We start from the raw sequence: 20273 nt of genomic DNA on the forward strand, positions 1-20273 counted from the left end.
AGAAAAGTGTCGAATATCGTTCTATGTTAATGTTCAAAATGAATATGTTCACTGAATGAACCAAGGGGCAAATGTCATAGAAGAAGCTGTTTACGTTATTCACAGTACCAATTTAAATAATAGAAATTTTCAATGAAAATGACAGCCAACTTGAACCAATCAATAAAATAACACTGATTAATTCAAAGAACTAATTAAATATATAATTTAAACCTAAATACTGCGTAATAAGTGCATAGAGTTGTCAGGAATATAATTTATCATGTTAAATGCAAGTAAACTGACAAAAAATGTCAGTAAAGCATGTAAATATTGACAATTTTTTCTAGTAAAAATTATCCAGTAAAGTGAAAATGAAAATCAGAAATGATAACATAAAGAAATGTCAAATGAAACAATTTATAATGAAAATATTTTTCATTTCAAATTTTCCTGCAGTGCCAAATGAGGCACACATCATCGTTCACACACGTACACACATTCATTATGTGTTATTGTTTTTATGTGGATTTGGCGTATTTAGAAGATTTCCCGCAAAATTTAGATGCAATGACAAACGGAAGACCAGACCAGAAACCGAATAACAGCACACATCCTCTCAAAGGGGTGTTGAGAGTAGCAGTGGCATGTCCGCCCGCCAGCCAGGCCGCTGGAATAAAAAACATTTATCGAAATGCCAGCACTCTGTAGCCATGGCATGTTGTTGTACTATGGCAATGTGTGGAGGCAACAACAAGATGACGGTGAGCATTTAAAAATATCCAGAAACAGATATTTGCAAAAATTGCGCAAGTGCATTACACGGGGAGAAGGAAACGAGACAAAAACAAAACAAAGAGTCGATGAATTTCAATGGAGTATTTCAAGCAAATCCGAACAATGCTCGAGTGTGGTTGTTTGTGTGTGTGTGTGTGGTGTGAGCGTGTGATGATGATTTTGCTCCAGGGAGGACAATTTATCTGGAATACAATTCACACAGAATTCAGTTGCTCACGGTATGCGTTTTGAATAAGATTAACATAACGGTAAAAATATTGTTCGAGAAAGGTTACTTTTTTGGGAAAGAAAGAAAAAAAAAAAAAGAAACAACATAGCAGACATACCTATAACTTGAAATACCAACACCTAGTGTATTGATTGAGTCTGTGGCGAAGTTGGAGTAAATTGGAAAATTAAGAAAGAAAGATTTACTTAAAAATGAATTTTATGCAAGTGATTTAAAGAAACAAAAGAAAAATACAATAACACCAATAAATCAAAGCCAACATTTAAACAAATTCCTATATTTGTATGCAAGTACGTACATATGTGTGTATAACAAACGAGTGTGCAATAAACAATTTATTTCAACTAAATGCTGTAATAAAATACCCAAAACGTGCCGAAAACATTGTGGGCCATTTACCAAAGAGGCCATAATTAAATATTTATACAATGTTTGAAAAGATTTGCAAGGAATTCGTATAAAAGCTCCAGAAGCCAACGCAGTGAAAAGTAAGACATTTTCTTACATTTGGTTTATATAAATCACGATACATCATCACCTACACAACCACCATCGCCATCGCCACCACTATCATCATTTAGCCACCCTTAAAATTGCCAGACTCCAGACTTCCGGTAAGCATGAATTTTGTAAACGTTACTTTGTGTTCTTCAGTGTTCAAGCAAGCAAGACCAAAAAATCCCCAAAAAAAAAAAGAAACTAATGTCGAAGCTGAGCGAGCACAAATCTCTTTTTCATTTCATCTCAACAGTTTTCATTTCATCTCTCATTGTACGTTTCTCTCATTTCCGCTGATGTTGCCGTTATTTTTTGGAAAATTGCCCTTGCTCTCATTATTTCATCTAACGTTAACTTTACAACATCCTTCTACACTTGACGGTCGTCAATGGCTAAACAACAACGCAGGCACACACGCACACAATCTCAGGCATTTGAATGACATTGCCGTTATCTATCTCTCATGCTGTGAATGTTGAGTAAATGTAAACAAAACACCATCACAAAAGGGGAAGCATACTTTAAGGCGGCACACAACATAAACACTGGCATCATTACCGCATTAGAACACTCGCACACACACACACGCAGAGGCAAACAATTGAAGGAACGGTAAAAAATAACGAGGAAACAACGAGACACTGTGCTCTTTTTTATTCCCTCTCCCCACCTCCCTTACTCAGCTGCTCATCATCAGCATCAAAAAAATACGATTTCAACCTACATCACCACCCGTTGTTGTCCACGTTATCCCATTGACACCAACGGCAAGGCAGTCTCTTATGCACCACACAACGGGGGAGTGGAATATAAATGAGTGTACGATAGTGATTGTGTAATAGTGTGCGTGCGAGTGTGTGTGTGTGGAAAATCGCAAAACAGATTCAAGTTATTGCTGGAAAACTGTTATGAGGACAATAAAAAAGGATATGAAGAAGGCTAAGGAAATTGTGAAAAAGGTAATAAAACATTATTCAACGCAGCATTCAATGTAAACGTCCCAGCTTACCCCTCTCCCTCTCCGTTTTCGTAAAGTGAAAAAATCAAGAAAAGTGCTCTCTATGTAAATGTGTGTTCTCCAAGATAGATTGCATACCGCAACATAAGCAGGCTATCTTCCAGCCCCATCTCCTTTTTATTGCCACGGCATGCCGTAACAATAGACCAACTTAGGAATGGAATGACAGACTAGTTTCGTTTATTGCAATGCCATGCAGGCTGAATGGCTGGCTGGCAGGCTGATGTTTTTAGGTTAAACATGAAAACAGTTTCCTGGCATTTGTTTTTGTTGTTTCCAGCTTTTATCGCACTATGGGAATCGCTATTGCGTTAGTACATTTGGCCTTGTTATCTCTGCTTGTTTGGCCATAACCGTTTGCCAAAAGTGATCCCCGGAGACATATTCGTTTTCAAATAACAGCAAAACAAACTACAACTGGAGAACACTTCCCCTTTTGTTTCTTGTTATTGTTGTTTCCATTGTTTGGGGTCTCAGCTATCCGAAGTTAAACTGATAAGCCTTAACTTTTCCCTATGAAGGGATGTGTTCTTGTGTTATTTCGAAAGATATCGGATTTATTGTTAATCGGAAATTCGTGATTTGAATATGACATAGATGCAAATGGCTGAAGGAGTAGGAGGAGATGCTGCTTTCGAATTCTTGTATTGGAAATAGGAGAAATTGATTTAAATTGTATGTTGTCGTTAAAGAAAATCGGGTAAACTTTTCAGAGGCTCTGAGATTTATCTGTTTCCATCAGAAAGGTGAGGCAAAATTGGAAGGAGAATCTTTATTGTTAAAAGGGCTAAAAAAACAAGTAAAACAGTATCAGTCGGTTTAACCGCCAGATGTATTCACCCAGCCTTGAGTTATGATTATTCGAACTGTTTACCCTTCCGAAGTAGTTGGCCAAAAAGGACCAATTCGTATCTGACCTAAGACTGATATAAATATTACAACGTGCCAGATTTGGACTATAGCGACTACTTCCTTTACTTTATAAATTTTTGGAAAATGTGGAAATATGCGTGAGGTAAGAGACATAGCGGACCGAAGTATTCTATTTTCATACTTCATCTAATACTGATACAAATATTGATATGTGCAAAATTTGAAGGAAATCGAACATTTATATCCAATTTTATGCGAAATCATAAATTTCTTTGAGCGTTTTGTTTGGGGAAGGTACGAGAAGGAGTGGACCGATGTACCCCATCTTCGCAGCAGATCTTGTGTAAGTAGAAATAATGGGATGTGTGAATCATGAAGAGATGATTATTTTGCGTTAAGGGAGTGTTTTGTTCTTAAAATTTTGAACCTCTTGGTACCAGAAGAAATTTTTAGAAATACTGAGATGCGCCAATTCTGAATGGAATAGGAAGTTGATTTCGCGTTTTATGAGCTTAATGGATATTAAAACAAATTGACTCTTTTGGGGAGAGGTACCAGAAGGAGTGATCCGATCTCTACCATCTACCATAAAATATATTTTGTTGATGGAAATATTGAGATTTGTCAAGTCTGAACTTCATGAGCTTCATGAATATTTAAAATTTTGACCTTTAGCGGGGGAGGTACCAGAAGGAGTGGACCGATATATTCCAACTTCACAGCAGATCGTGGGTAGATAAAAATATTGTTATGTGTGTAATTTGAAGAGAACCTGATGCTTGTTTCGGATTTTATAATCGTTTTGGTTATTCAAAACTTTGACCCTTTGTGGGGTAGGCACCAGAAGCAATGGTCCGATCCATACCATCATTATAACAGTTCTTTTGTTTATGGAAATACTGAGTTGTGCCAAGTCCGAATGGAATCGGATGTTAAGTTCGTGTTTTATGAGCTTCGTGAATATTTACAATTTTGTGTGGGGTGGTACCAGAGGAAGTGGACCCATTTATCTCATTTTCACACCAGACCTTGGAACAATAAAAATATTGAGATGTGTAATTTGAAGATAATCGGACACGTATATTACATTTAAGAAGGGTCATAATTATTTAAACCTTTGCGGGTGAAGTACTGGATGGAAAGGGCCGATATTGTCCATTTTCGCACCTGACCTAGCATTGATGAGAGTATTAGGATTTGCAAAATTGCAGCAAATCCGATTATCCTTTTTCTTTCCGTGTATTAAAACATTTTTTTTTTTTTTGAAAATTTTGACCTTTTGTGGGGGAGGTACTAGAAGGAGGGGACCGATATTGTCCATCTCAAAACTCGATCTAAGTTTGACAATAATATTACGATGTACCAAGTTTGGATCAAATCGGACTCTCCTTTCGGGAGATATCGTGCGCACCAGTCAGACAGACAGATGGACGGACAAACATCGCTAGATCGACTCCAAATGTCCTGAAACGGATGTTGTCCAAAGAGACCTAGGGTCTAAAACCGTTATAAATTCACCATAAAATTTTATATTAACTTCAATTTCAAATTTTAGATTCATTCAGTTTGGCAACATGTTTTTAATTAAAACTAAATTTTCAGACATTCAAAGACTTTTCAGATTTTCTCGGAAAGAAGAAGAGGTAAATGTTTACCTCTTACACCAAGAAGTCTTCAAAATCTTTTATTTTGAAGTTTACCGAGGAAGACATTAGTAAAATTATTGCAAAAGGGACCAACATCCAACTTTTCCAACGTCCCCATATACAGAGAATTTTTAGAGTTTTACGCCTGTTCCTTCAATCAATACCAAATTTAGTAACATTTAGTACCCATATCCAAAATTATCTACATCTCTGCATCCTCGATACCAAAAGCTATCCAAAATTAGTACCATTTTGTACTTTTCGTATAATTTCAGTACTGATTTGCAAAACCGTTGCATATCTGAATCCTAGACACCCACGGTTATCGCAATATCAAATTTAATAGTTTCAGCTCTATGCCTTTAATTCATTAATTAATTAATTAATTCATTTCACGTCTTCAGCTCTATTCCTTCACCCATTGCCAAATTTAGTTCAGTTAAGTACTTTTCGTACAACTATAGCACACATTCCAAACCCACCTCCAAATCCCAAAGACAGATACCATCAGTAAACTCAGATTCGAGTTTCAGAATTGTATCTTGTTTCAAATTTCGTGATTCCAGCTCTATCCCTTCACCAAATACCCAATTAAGTAACACTTAGTACTTTTCGTACAATTATAGTATACATTTCGAAAACCACCCCCATATCTTAATCCTAGATGCCAAAAGGAACGCCAATATCAAATTTTGAAATACCAGCTCTATCCCTTCACCAAATACCCAATTTTGTACTTTTCGTACAATTATAGAACACATTTCTTAATCCGCCTCCATATCTCAATCTCAGATACCAATCAAGATCACAATATCGAATTTCGGAATCGAATTTCTTCACCAAATACCCAATTAAGTAACATTTAGTACTTTTCGTACAATTTTAGTAATTATAGTCCGAAACCACCTCCAAATATCCAGGCTGTACATGGACAGATTCATGATTCAGATTTCATGCGCTATCTGTCCACCCAATACCATATTGTACCCAATATAGTACTATTTTTACTTTTCGTGCACTTGTAATACCCATTACTAAAACCACTTCTCTATCACCAACAGCGACCCCGATATAAAATTTCAAAATTAAATTCCTATCCCTTCACTTACATTACTGTACATATTTCGAAATCCGCCTCTATATCTCAATCCCCGATACCACAATATCAAATTTCGGGATTTCAGCTTTATCCCTTCACAGCATACCAATTTAGTACTTTTCGTACAATCATAGTACACATTTCCAAAACCGCCCAAATCCCAAAAGAGACGCCGATATCAAATTTCGAAGATTCCAGCTCTATCTCTTCACCAAATACCCAATTATGCAACATTTAGTACTTTTCGTACAATTATAGTACTTATTTCCGAAACCACCTCCATATGTCCAGGCTATACATGAACAGCCACCCTGATAACAAATTTCAGATTTCATGCGCTAAATGTTCACCAAATATCAAATTGTACCAAATATAGTACTATTTTGTACCTTTCGTGCACTTCTAGTACCTACAACCAAAACCATCTCTTTATCACAAACCTTCCAACAACAGGGTCCCCGATATAAAATTTCCGTATTTTATTTTTATCCCTTCACCAGTACCAAATATAGTACCATTCAGTAATTTTCGTACAATTATGGTACACATATCCAAAACCACCTTTTTATCTTAACCACATACAACAATAGAGACCTCAATATCAAATTTCAGGATTTCAGCTCTATCTGATCAAATTCCAAGTCTAGGGACCCCCATAGAAACCCCGATACTCAAAACATCGAAATTTCAACTTCCAAATTTAGTACAATTTAGTACAATACGTACACATTTCAAATATATTAAACTTAATTTCCAACCCTGATTTTCATACTAAATTTTAAGTTTTTAGCTTGAAATAATACCAAATGGTACCATTTTAGACAATTTAGTACCAGTTTAGAACTTTTTGTAACCTGAAAAGTTAAAAACCTTTGGTACATCTATCCTGCACTCCATCAGTGACTCTCATTTTAAATTTTTAGAATTGAAGCTCAATCCCTTTGTCCACTACAAAGTATTCAATTATTAGTAACTTTTAGTACTTTTCGTACCATTTTAGTACGAATTTCCAAAAACCCAGCCTTCGGAGATGCCAAAACAGACCCTCGTGAAAATGTCTAGATTCAAGCTTCAGCCGTTTCATCTGGCCATTGATTCACAGTCAGTTATTTCAATTTTTTAAGAAAGTGTAAATTTGAGTTCGAAATCAGTTTAAGGGGTTCTCTCTTCCTAACTTTCAACTTCCCAAAATTGGCTACATTTGCCGTTTCCTTCCTATGCTATTTTCGACTTAGGCTTGCAAATATCTCCAATTTTTCTCAAAACTCGACTGATCCTTGTATATGAAATACCTCCAAGCTGATACAAAGGATTCCCTATTCCCTCTGTATTATTCCCGATACCTCCGATCTTGGGCTTTCACAAAAATGTCCCTTTTTCGAAAACATCAAACCTCTTTTTTCATACGACTGTCATAAATCAATTAGGTAGTTTCCAAATAACCTCTAACAATTATCCTCTAACAATTATCTTTGTCTAACACATTACCCTTATCCTCCCCCAGTTCATCAAAGGAATTACCAAGGATATCCGTCCAATATTGACAATGGGTAATCATCAATATTTAAAATATCATAAACTCAAATGAAAACTCTCCAAGTCGGAGGAGTTGTCGTTGTCACGTACGTCACGTTAAGAAGTTAACACCTCGTTTCACCGAAAAAATCACTGCCACGACAGACGCTCTCAGACACACACACACAACATGTTTGGCTCCAAGTTGCGATCTTGGATGGAGAATCACATTGTGAGGTCTCGTAAAAAGGGTAATAAGAATAAAAATGCCTTGGCAGAGCAACAAACAGTGGCGACAGGAGCAACAACAACAACAACATCAAACGACCATAAACATAAGCATGCTGCAACAGGATTTACGATTTACCATCATCATCATCAGCAGCAGCAGGGCAATGGCAGCTGTTCATCGCCCTACAAAAGTAATTCCAATTCGCAAGCATCCTCCAGTGCCAATCACACAGGATGTAGCAGTGTCATATCGAGTCCGGTGCGACGCAGAGAGGTGTCGCCCATACAGAATCATGTAAGTGTGCCAAATGGCTTGTTTTTTGCTGGTTATTACCTAACGTTGTTATCTTTTTTTTTTCAGACCCAAAGCCGTTACGGCTGGCAGTCGCCAGATGGTGAACATGTAATGTCTCCCAAATCGGATAATTTCCTCTATGCCCCGCAACACCATAGCCAACAGTATTTGCGTAATCATCACACGGCGCCCAACACCCGAGAAAACTCCTGTGAGGAGAAACCGTACCAACCACCACCATCACTAGTGCCAAACAGTCATCAACATCAGCTACAGCCCCAGTCTCAGCAACAACAACACCAATTGAATTGTTCCACCTCATCGTTTTCTTCGTTGTCATGGTCGACTGGCTCCAAGGAGCCATCTATGCACTCCAACAACAACAACAACAACAATGGTCAATTGAATTCGGCCAATTTGAGTGTCCTGGCAGATGTGACCAATGCCAATGTGGAACGCCACCCCTCCTCCTATACCCCACCGGATGAGACCAAAAAATACGATGACGATGATCCCAATGCCGTGCACTATGAGGAAATCGGCACACTGATAAGACATCCGGAAAAACTGCTGCAGGACATCTTGAATGACATTGAACGACCCAAGTCGGAACAATTTGTCAATGGCGGCCAAAGAATACCAGCCTTTTCGGATGAGAAACAAACCCAAGATGATGCCTCCACCAGATATGGCCGGCTGTTGCCATCGAAAATACCGAATCCCACGGTTATTGGATTTCGCACTGGCAGTGAGGAGTGTATTCCAAGGAATGGTTCCAACACTGCTGTGCAAATGGGGCAGGGTCGTAATGGGGGAAGTAGGAGTAAATTCCGTGGTGGCAATGCACCCATGGTGAGTTTATCTTCGCCCGAGAGTGCCTACTCTACGGGATATTCTACGGATGGAACCTCGCCAGGAGCTGGCTATACTCCACCCGAGTATTATGTGAATATGCGAACAGGTACGCATTACTTTCCCAAGAGTGTCAACTCTTTGGCCATTGAGGCCCAACGTTACAAATTTGGTTTGAATAAAATCGAGGAAATGTCTCCCATAGATCCATTGGTAAGTTCAATAGCTTTGAAGGAGAAGATTTCTTCCACATTTGTTTTTTATCTTCTCGTTTTAGCCCAAAACTTCTTTTGCTCATCGCAATCTGGAGGAGACGGAGAGTGGTCTCGTTAAACACCCCCACGGCCTGGATCCATATGAGAAAATCTTAAGCCAGCAACATCCTCTACCATATGGTGGTGCCTCGGGCCAGCACAGCCCACTGCCAATACGGAATACCATTGTAATACCCACCCTCAAGGGATTTGAATGTAAGCAGATTGTGGACCTCTGGCGGAGGACTTAAATTAATCGCTTATTTATTTTTGTTTTTATTTTCCATATCCCCCAGCACCTTCGCCACGCCAACGAAGTCGCATACGCACCAATCCCTGGTACTCCACCACCGAGACATCCTCCTCCAGTTCCACAATGCAACCGCAACAACAACAAGTGTCACAGCTCAATGATGGCAATCTTATGAACATCTCACAGATCTCCTCCTCGATGACGATGTCGTCTTCCACTTCGTCACACTCAACGTCTGCCTTGTCAACGATTCACTTGCAGGAGCAGGACTTCCAGCATCGCACATCGTTGCCTAGTGGCATTGTCAGCTCGTCAAGTCGTCATTTCAATTCAGGCAGTGCCAGCGGCAGTAGCAGGGGCAACACTCTGAGCATGAAAACAATTCACAACAACAACAGCAGCAGCAGCAACAGCAACACGAATAAAAGCAACAGCAGCAGTGGCAACAACAACAACAACAACAAGTAAGTGGAAAGGCACGTTGTTGCATAAAATGAGGTAACAAGAGAGCAATTAAAGTAATTAAATCAAAATCATTCTTCTCTTCTTCAACCAACCAACCAACCATCCAACCGTGCCACCCCTTGCCTGGCGAATCATTAACAACCACCCGCCCCCCAACACCTGTCCACTTAACAGCCTGACGTGTGTTTCGTCGGGGTCTTCATCCTCTTTGACTGAAGTGGAAAATGCACATCGCCCATACACTCCGAATACGGTGAGACGCAAACGTTCGCTGCAACTGCATCAAAACCAACACCACCACCAACACAACCAAACCCAATCGCATCCTCTGGAACCTGTTGCCGCTGTGTCACTTGCCAGTCCCCATAAAAAACCGGCTGAAGCTCCTTTGGCCATTGTCAGTGACGATGATAATACACTCAACGAAATGATGGGAAAGTTTGATGAGAGCTATATTTACGAGAAGGAGACTGATATACTGAGGTAAGAGAGCTAATCGGGGGAGGGGTAGGGGGGTTACAATAGGGATTCCAATACTCTTTTATGTGAAATGTCATTGATGTTCTCCAATGGAGGTTATCTCTATATTATTTGTGTCGAGGAGTTGAGAATAATTTAAGAAATTGGGAATTTGGCTTTAGAGCAGTAATAGTTTGGTTTCGGAGGGAACTAATATATGCGAGGCATATCTAATTCTGAATCGATTTTCATTAAATTTGACGGAGACATTTTAATCATTAATACCAAATAACATTGCTATAGAGTGCATTCGAGAATAATTAAATTAAAAAAATATATCGGAGCCGAGTTCCACAAAATGGGAACGTACGTCCCGAAATTCACTTCATTTGGGCTGATATTAGCCATTATTTGCACAATAAACCTAAAACATAGGAAATAAATATAGGAGCCATATCCAAGTTGATAAAATTTGACAGAGGTATTTCCGAGCTCTATGGTATTAAATATCATTGTTGCCAAATGCATATTACGAATGTGAGGGACTTAAACACCAATTTGGATGAAACATATATATGGGAGCTATAGCTATATCTGAACCGATTTCACCCAATTTGATGTTACTGCTTCTAAGCTGAATTCGGTCGGATATGCCAGAATTCAGTTAATTTGGAGATATATTAGTCATTTGGTGCACACTTAACCCGAAATAGGTTGAAGATATATGGGAGCTATATCCAAATCTGATCCGATTATCTACTAATATTGTTTGGAAAATTGCATCTTAATCAGATAATAAATTTTGTTCACAAGAATACATGGACAGACAAACGGACTGACATGCATAAATCGACTCAGAAAGTGATTCTATTAAGATCCTCAAAAGAAAAAAAGGGTCTTTCTCGGTTCCTTCTCCATACCTCTATGTGGTGTAGGGTAGGTATAAGTAGATCCAGGCTGTGGGGGTGTTTAACGAGACCACTCTCCGTCTCCTCCAGATTGCGATGAGCAAAAGAAGTTTTGGGCTAAACCGAAAAGGTATAAAAACAATTATGGAAGCCATCTTCTCCTTCGGAGCAATTGAACTTACCAACGGATCTACGAGAGACATTTCCTCGATTTTATTCAAATCAAATTAATTGCGTTGGGCCTCAATGGCCAATGAGTTCCCACTCTTGGGAAAGTAATGAGTCCCTACACCACATATTGGCATACAATTCTATGCCGATTTAGCAATGTTCGTCCGTGGAAATCACTCTAGCTTCCGAACGAAATGAAATGAAATGAAGTATGTTGATAAAAATTTACTCAAATGTGTATTATGTCTGCAGGACTTTTGGTATTGAAAATGGGCCATGTAGGTGCACGTCTTCGTATAGCCCCCATATAACGGTACCTTCCGATATGCGGTTTTTTGATGATTTTAGCGACATTATTTACCGGAATTGTTTCAAATTTGGTATTTGAAGTTCGTAAGGGATACTACAGAGTATGACGCCTGCGGGTCGACGCCTTCGTAAGCCTCCATATAGCGGTACCTCCCAAAATTAGGTATTTGAGGTTCGTAATGGATACTAAAGCCTATGACAGAAAACTCTCTGTGCAGGTTCACATCTTCGTATAGCTCCCATATAATGGTACCTCCCGATATTCTTCAAGTTTCGTTAATATAACAGCTACATTCGGTATTTTTAAGATTTCAAAAGAATTTTTAATGGATTTTTTTTTTTTTTGAAAATGGCAAAATTCGTTCCAAATGGTGGAGGGTATTAAAAGTTCGGTCCAGCCGAACTTACAGCTTTTTTATTTGTTAGTACACAAAATGCACAATTTGTTCAGTTTGACAACATTTTTTAATCATTACTTCCTACATCAATATCCAATGCGAGGATTCCAGCCTTATTCCTTCACCCAATGCCCAATTTAGTACCATTTAGTACTTTTCGTACAAATATAGGAGGCATTTCCAAACCACGGCCAATCTCAAACACAGATATAATCAGTAATCTAAATATCAAATTTCAGAATTTTATCTCTATCCCTTCACCCAATACCAAATATAGTACCATTTAGTACTTTTCGTACAATTATAGTATATATTTCCGAAACCAGCTCCAGATTTTCAGGCTACACATGAACAGCGACTCTAATACCAAATTACGGATTTCAAGCAGTATCTTTTCACTCAACATTAAATAGTACTAAATATAGTACTATTTCGTACTTTTTGTGCATTTGTAGTACAAATTTGCAAAACCATGTATTTATCCAAAGCTATCACTAACAGTGACCCCTATACAAAATTTCAAAATTCCAGCTTCATCTGTTCTACCCTAAACCAAACTGTTACAAATTTTAGTACCATTTAGAACAGTTTTCACACATTTAGTACATATTTCAAAAACCACCTTTATGTATCAAACAACCTTGAATCTCATACCAAATTTAAAGTTTTTAACTCTAACCGTTCAAATAGTTCGAAATGGTACCCTTTTAGAAATGTAGTACCATTTTAGTACTTTTCGTAACATTCAACTTCGAATTTCAGCAAAGACTTTCTTACATCTATCCGGCACTCCATAAGTGACTCTTATTCCAAGAATTTCAAAATTCTAGCTCATTTCATTTGTCCAATACAAAATATTTAATTTTTAGTACATTTTAGTACTTTTTGTAACCTTTAGTGAGAATTTCCAAAAACCCGGACTTATCACACGCCTACCTACCACGACTGACTGATACAAAATGTCAAGATTTTAGCTTAAGTCGTTTCGTCTGGATCTTGATTCTCAGTGGGTCACTTGTACCTCTGGTGTGCCTCTGGTGGCCACAGGGCGGAGGACATACAAATTATGACTTTTTCGAAATAATATTTGCAGATTCATCACTCAACCACATATTCGTTAACCCCTTTACATCTCCTTCTTTCGAAAAAACAGCAGCGATTCAGATCCTACAGATTGTCCCACCGACTTGGATACGGGCCAAGATGCGGGCGATGAATGCGATACAGATGATCTATTGGATATCGATTTTATTGACACGGCATCGGTGCAGGAGATTTTCGATCGACGGGATCAAATTAATATGGGGGCCTGCTACTATGGCAGCCCCGTTATGGCACAACGCCATCAGAGGGCACCATCGACTCGATCGCGGCGCAGCAATCGAAGCATTAAAGTATCCGGTGAACAAAATCTAATGAATGCGGCAGCTGGCAGTGCCCAGCGTAGACGTAAACGTTTTCACAAGACACGCAAGAAGAGCTCCGAGGGTAAGGACAATTGTCGATCGCCCATGCGCAAGCCAAGGGAGACGAGAAGTGTTGGCGGCACCCCGGTTTGTTTGCGTAAAAACGCCAGGAGCAATGATGCACACAGGTGAGTTCTGGACAGATTCATAGATAATTCATTCCTCTAATTTATGTCTGTATTGATCCAGATACAGTCAAACGACTCCCCACCAATTGTCCCACCGTTCCAGTTCCTTGGTGTTTACGGATGTACGAGAAAGTCGTTTCATGACCATAGCCGAGAGTGAAAAGGCCCTACTGAGGGCAGACTTTGAGGCAGATGTGAAATACAAGCAACTGATAATGGAGGCCGAGTCGATTTTGCAGTCCATGCGGAACAGTGTTCAGAGGTGGGTTATGCAATCGCATATTGAAATCGTTTTCTAAATGTGGAGTTAATTTTTTTCAGCATACCCCGTGAAACACCCCAACCAAGTCCACGTCGCATCAATCCCCTGGCCAATAAGCGCGTGGAAATGATCAAAAATTGTGAAATTGATCTGCAAAAACAACAACAGCAGGCTCAACAGGCGAAAAATAAAACTTGCGATTTAACCGAACAGGAGCTAACAGCCGCTGTCAACAAACGCATTGAAATGCTTAAACTGGAAACGCAATCACCACCGGGCAGTCCAAAATTGGGTGCCTGTAGTCCACGCAAAACTCATCTGACAAATTTCATCAATCAAAATATTGCTCCCGAGACGGGAATGCGGAAGCAGCTAAATTCTCCGTTGGTACAGCGAAGAAATTTAAGTCCAAGTGCATCACCGCTGCAACAGCGACGTTTGACCGCCCCCGCAGGAATTGTAGCCAAGGCACAACCAATCACGGCTCATTCCCATCAATTGTCATCTCAGTGGAGTGATTCGGATCAGGATTATAGTGCCATGAAAATCAACGATCATTTGAATCAGAATTATTTGCAAGCCACTGTCTACCAGGAGGCGGCAAATGAATATAACGATGCTCGAAATCACAACAACATTATACAGCAAGCCACAAATATGGGTCCAAAGATAACGCTGAACTATTGTCCCCAAAGTGAACCGCTTAAGAGGAAGGTCTACAAGAGCCACTCAACGTTTGATAACAATAAACTGAGGCACAATGCGGCGCAGAGGGAAGGTGAGTTTTTATGAGGGGTTTCAAATAAATCTAACACAGTTTGAAGAGGAGCTTTCAAAGGAAAATATTGTCAATTGTTTACATTCCAAATTCCTTTTCTGAGAAAAATATGTTCTCCTTCGATTCTTTATCAGATACCTGAATAGTTCTAGAAGTGAATATTTTCATTATTTAGGATATTTGATGTTATTCAAATGTTAGTCAATAATAATCAGGTTATCATGGCGTATACGCACTACAATTGACATGATCTAATGTTAATCATACGACACCTGGCCCACAATAAATCAATTCTATCGCCTCAAACAGGGCTGCATAGTTCAGCAACTATAAACCAGACTCATACTATTACGGAGCCATTCTGGAACGACTCTGTTTCGACTCCCATACCAAAATCCTATTCATTCTATGGGATGAATTTCCTATACCTCTTTGCATGGCATTAAAATCCCAAAACTTTGGGCAACCGATTGTGGCTTTACCCGATTTGTGGTGGAGTGCAGGATAAATGTACTAAAGGGTTTTTGGAAATTCGCACTTTAGGATTACCGAAAATTCCAAAATGGAATATAAGTGTTCGAAAAATACTAAATGGTTTAATTAGGCAAAATCGGTTGGAAAAAGCGGCTGATACTTTTAACATATACTTTTATACCCTTAGCCATATGGCTAGATAGGGTATATATCGTTTGATATGGTCAAAACGTGCCTCATCAAAAAACCCTAGGTCTCTTTGGACCAAATCCGTTTCAGGATATTTGGAGTCGACCTAGCGAGGTCCGTCTGTCTGTCTGTCTGGCTGGCTGGAGTAGACGATAACTCTCGAATTGAGTATCCGCTTTGATCCAAACTTGGTACATCGTAATATTATTGTCAAACTTAGAGCGAGTCTGGAGAGGGGCAATATAGGTCCACTGCTTCTGGTACCACCCCCACAAAATTTCATCATTTTTAGAGAAAATAATTTACTGCACAAAAAGAGAAAGGATAATCCGATTTTGCTCCATCTTTGCAAATTTGAATCAGTGCTGGGTCAGGTGCGAAAATGGACAATATCGATCCTCTCCATCAAGCACCTCCCCCACAAAGGGTCAACATTTTGTATGAATATGACTTTTATAAAGTGTGATGTATGTGTCCGATTGTCTTCAAATTACACACATCACAATATTTTTATTAAACCAAGGTCTGGCGTGAAGATGAAATATATCGGCCCACTCCTTCTGGCACTTCCCCCACAAAGGGTCAAAACTTGGAATATTCATGAAGCTCATAAAACACGAAATTAATATCAGATTCCGTTTAGACTTGGCACATCTCAATATTTCTATCAACACAATATCTGTTATAAAGATGGTAGAAATCGGACCATTCCTTCTGGTATCTCCCAGGGTCAACATTTTGAATATGAAAAATGATCATAAAATCCGAAATAAGCATCCGGTGCTCTTCAAATTACACACATCACAATATTTTTATTAACCCGAGATCTGTTATAAATATGGTAAAGATCGGACCACTCCTTCTGGTACCTCCCCCACAAAGGGTCAACATTTGGAATATCCATAAAGCTCATAGAACACAAAATTATCTTCCGATTCCATTCAGCCTTGGTACATCCTAATATTTCCATGAACGCAAGATCTGTTATAAATAAGGTAGAGATCGGAACATTCCGTCTGGTACCTCCCCCATAAAGGGTAAACGTTTTGAATAACCAAAACGATCATTAAATCCGAAATAAGCATCCGGTTCTCTTCAAATTACACACCATCACAATATTTTTATTGACCCTTGATCTGTTATAAATATGGCAAAGATCGGATCATTCCTTCTGGTACCTCCCGCACAAGGGGTCGAAATTTTGAATATCAATGAAGCTCATAAATCTCGAAATTAACATACGATTCCACTCAGACTTGGTACATCTGAATATTTTCATAAACACAAGATCTGTTATAACGATGGTAGAGATCGGACCATTTTTTCCGGTACCTCCCCCACATAGGGAGAGGAATAATCATCCAACTCTCTTCAAATTTCACACATACAAACATTTTTGCTAACACAAGATCTGTTGTGAAGATGATATATATCTGCGAACCCTTTCTGGTAACTCACTTACAACAAGGGTCACAATTTTCAATACTTATATCTGTCATAACTTCCGAAACAAGCCGGCGATTCTATACAACTTTCAATTTCTGAATACTTTCCTTAGCCCAAAATCTGATATGAATATGTATTTTATCGAATGTGTATTTTAATGAATGTTCGATTTTCTTTAAATTTTCCACATAGCAATATTTTTTCGTCATTAGATGTAGTATGGTCCGCCATGTCTGTTACCTCACGCATATTTCCACATATTCTAAAAAATTGAACATATCTCATATAACGTATAGGAAGTAGTCGATATAGGCGAAATCTGGCACGTTGTAATATTTATATCAGTCTTAGCTATGATTCTTCTTCTTAGCTTCGGAAGGGGTTAACAATTTGAATAATCATAATTTAAAGTTGGGGTTATACATCTGTCGGCAAAACCGACTGTTACTATTTTAGTTGTTAAACAAAATAATGGCTTAATGACTGCCTTGTCTCCGTATTTTTACATTTTAAGTACTACGAAATGTTTAGCAACGTTTTCAACACATTTGCTATATAAAAAGTTCAGAAGGGATGAATTTAGGGCCTCTTTCTGTGTGTCAATACGAAAGTAAATCCCAATAAATACTCTATTCCAAATGGGGATTTCTAATTTTTCAATTAATTAAAAAAAAAAAAAATAATAAAACTATATAAATTTGAAATGACGCATTCACTTTCGTAGCGACTCATAAAAGCAGGTCCTAAATAAAATTTTCATTTGTTATTTACCGTAAATAACTCCAATTTATTTATTTATTAACTTTACATTAACCATTTATTAATTTCACAATTTAACAAAACATTCTACTTTTCTACATTTCCACACAGAGCAATTAAAACACCAGCGCCTAAAAGCATACAACACAGGCAGTGGTGATTTTGCACTGCAGCAACATGGGAACACGAAATTAAGCAGCCATGATTTACAACATTTCTCCTCACACTCAGGCAATGGATTAAAGACTGATTTTCATTCCACGACAAATGTGGCTCACACCAGTGCCAACAACCCGACCGCGGGAAGCACAGACAAAGCGGCCTTAATTCAACGCACCCTTGCCGATTTGAAACGAAATTTGGAACATCAAAGTCTGGAATTGAATGGTTTAAATGAAGTGTAAAAAGTGTCTGCATGTGTCTTCTCATCTTATCGATATTATTTTCCCTTTCTCTCTCTCTCTCTCTCTCTCTCTAACAGTTATTAAATCTCTTACTCAATAACCACAAAACATAATGAATTTAAAACAAAAACAACACTAACACAAACCACCATTAAGAAAATGGTTGTTGAAACTGTAGTATGGAAAAATACCCTAATGGCATTTACACCCGAGTAATTGACGTAGCTGTAGATATTCGACGTCATAATTTATTAGAATTTATTCTTACGCCAACAGGTTTAGTAGTCTAATAATTGCAGTTTTCTTTATATTGTAGTGACTATATAGGCTGGTCATAATAGTTTCCGAGTATTAATTGAAGTATTTGTAGTCACCACCATTTTTTTTTTTGAATTTAGTTTTTTGTTAATTAACTTTGTAGTATTTTGTAATGATTTATTCAGTAATACCCAGCTATATACTCTACTCATATGCTCAAGTATTTCTAGTATTATCTTATATATTGAGAATTAATTTATATATTGAACCCTTTAAGAAATGAAAACGAATATTCCCTCCATACTCCTATTTAAAAAACTCCTTTCAAATAATTATTTTGATTTATTTATTGGTACCCAATATAAACCAGTAAAGAAAGTCTTAAAGTCGGGTGGGACCGACTTTATGATGCCCTACACCACTTTGCATATTTAGTAGAACTTCACATAACAAATAAAAGTTTTAATGGGGAATTTGTGGGAATCAAATCATACCAATTATGATTATAGTAATAATTAAAAGTCCAAAGGAACTAATACAAGGGAAGAATATCCTCCTCTTAATCGATTTATACTAAATTTGTCAAGGCATTTGCGTCTTTCCAATTCGGGCTTGTATTATCCATTTGGTGCACAATTTACTTGAAATCGGATAGATATATATGAGAGCTATATATAAATCTGAACCGATCTCGATAAAATTTGGCAAAGGTATTTCTGAGCTGTATTTGATATATTTCCCCAAATATCGTTACTACGGAGTCCATATTACAGCTTTGCAGGGCAAATTCAACAAATCGGATGAACAGTATGTATGGGAGCTATAGCTAAATCTAGTTTCTAGACTCAATTTGGTCGTAAGTACCAAATTCCATTGCATTTGGGCTAATATTATACGTTTGGTGCACAGTAAAGGCAAATCGGACGAAGATATATATGGGAGATATACCCAAATCCGAACCGATCTCGATAAAATTTGGCAAAGATATTTCTGAGCTATATTTCATATATTTCCCTGAATATCGTTGTTACAGAGTGCATATTACGGCTGCAGGTAACAAATATAACAAATCGGATGAACAATATATATATGGGAGCTATAGCTATGTCTGAACCGATCTTCACCAAATTTAAAATACTAGCTTCTAGACTCAAATTGTGCCAAATTTCATCCCATTTGGTCAAATATTTTGGTGCATAGTAAAAGGCAAATCGGACGATGTTATATATGGGAGATATATCCAAATCCGAACCGATCTCGATAAAATTTAGCAAATGTATTTCTGAGCTGTATTTGATATATTTCCCCAAATATTGTTGTTACAGTGTGCATATTACGACTGCGGTGGACTAAAATAACAAATCGGATGAACAATATGTAATGGAGCTATTGCTATATCTGAACCGATTTCGATCAAATTTGACATACTTATTTTCAGCCCTAATTTGGTTGTATGTGCAAAATTCCATACTATTCGGGCAGATATTACATGTTTGGTACACAATATAATGCAAATTGGACGAAAATATATATGGGAGCTATACCTAAATTTTGACCGATTATCTCCAATTCCAATAGGGTTCGTCCTTGGGTCAAATAAATTATTTGTGCAAAATTTCATCTGAATCGGCCAATAAATGCGACCTGTACTTTGTTCACAAAAATACATGGACAGACGGACGGACGAACGGACATGCATAAATCGATTTAAAATGTGATTCTATGCTGATCACCAAAAGGAACTATGGGTCTATCTCGTTTCCTTCTCCATGTTAAAAACAAATGCACAAATACATAATACCCTGACCACCTTGTGGTGTAGGGTATAAAAGCTTTTCAATCGACAAAATTTACAGAAT

General features: G+C 38.0%; 1 protein-coding gene across 1 annotated transcript; it reads left to right on the plus strand.

Annotated features, from left to right (window-relative positions):
- Positions 1 to 336: 336 nt before the first annotated feature.
- Positions 337 to 18591, plus strand: LOC101895907 (uncharacterized). Its single transcript, XM_011294529.3, has 11 exons — positions 337 to 1620; positions 1913 to 2463; positions 7645 to 8181; positions 8248 to 9246; positions 9311 to 9503; positions 9584 to 10004; positions 10180 to 10488; positions 13404 to 13844; positions 13906 to 14106; positions 14166 to 14884; positions 17864 to 18591. Exons 3-11 carry the CDS (start codon positions 7846 to 7848, stop codon positions 18154 to 18156), a joined length of 3912 nt encoding a protein of 1303 aa, XP_011292831.1. The 5' UTR covers positions 337 to 1620; positions 1913 to 2463; positions 7645 to 7845; the 3' UTR covers positions 18157 to 18591.
- Positions 18592 to 20273: the final 1682 nt, after the last annotated feature.

The sequence above is a fragment of the Musca domestica genome, unplaced genomic scaffold (assembly GCF_030504385.1).
Source record: "Musca domestica strain aabys unplaced genomic scaffold, Musca_domestica.polishedcontigs.V.1.1 8, whole genome shotgun sequence".
NCBI classification, from domain to species: Eukaryota; Metazoa; Arthropoda; class Insecta; order Diptera; family Muscidae; genus Musca; species Musca domestica.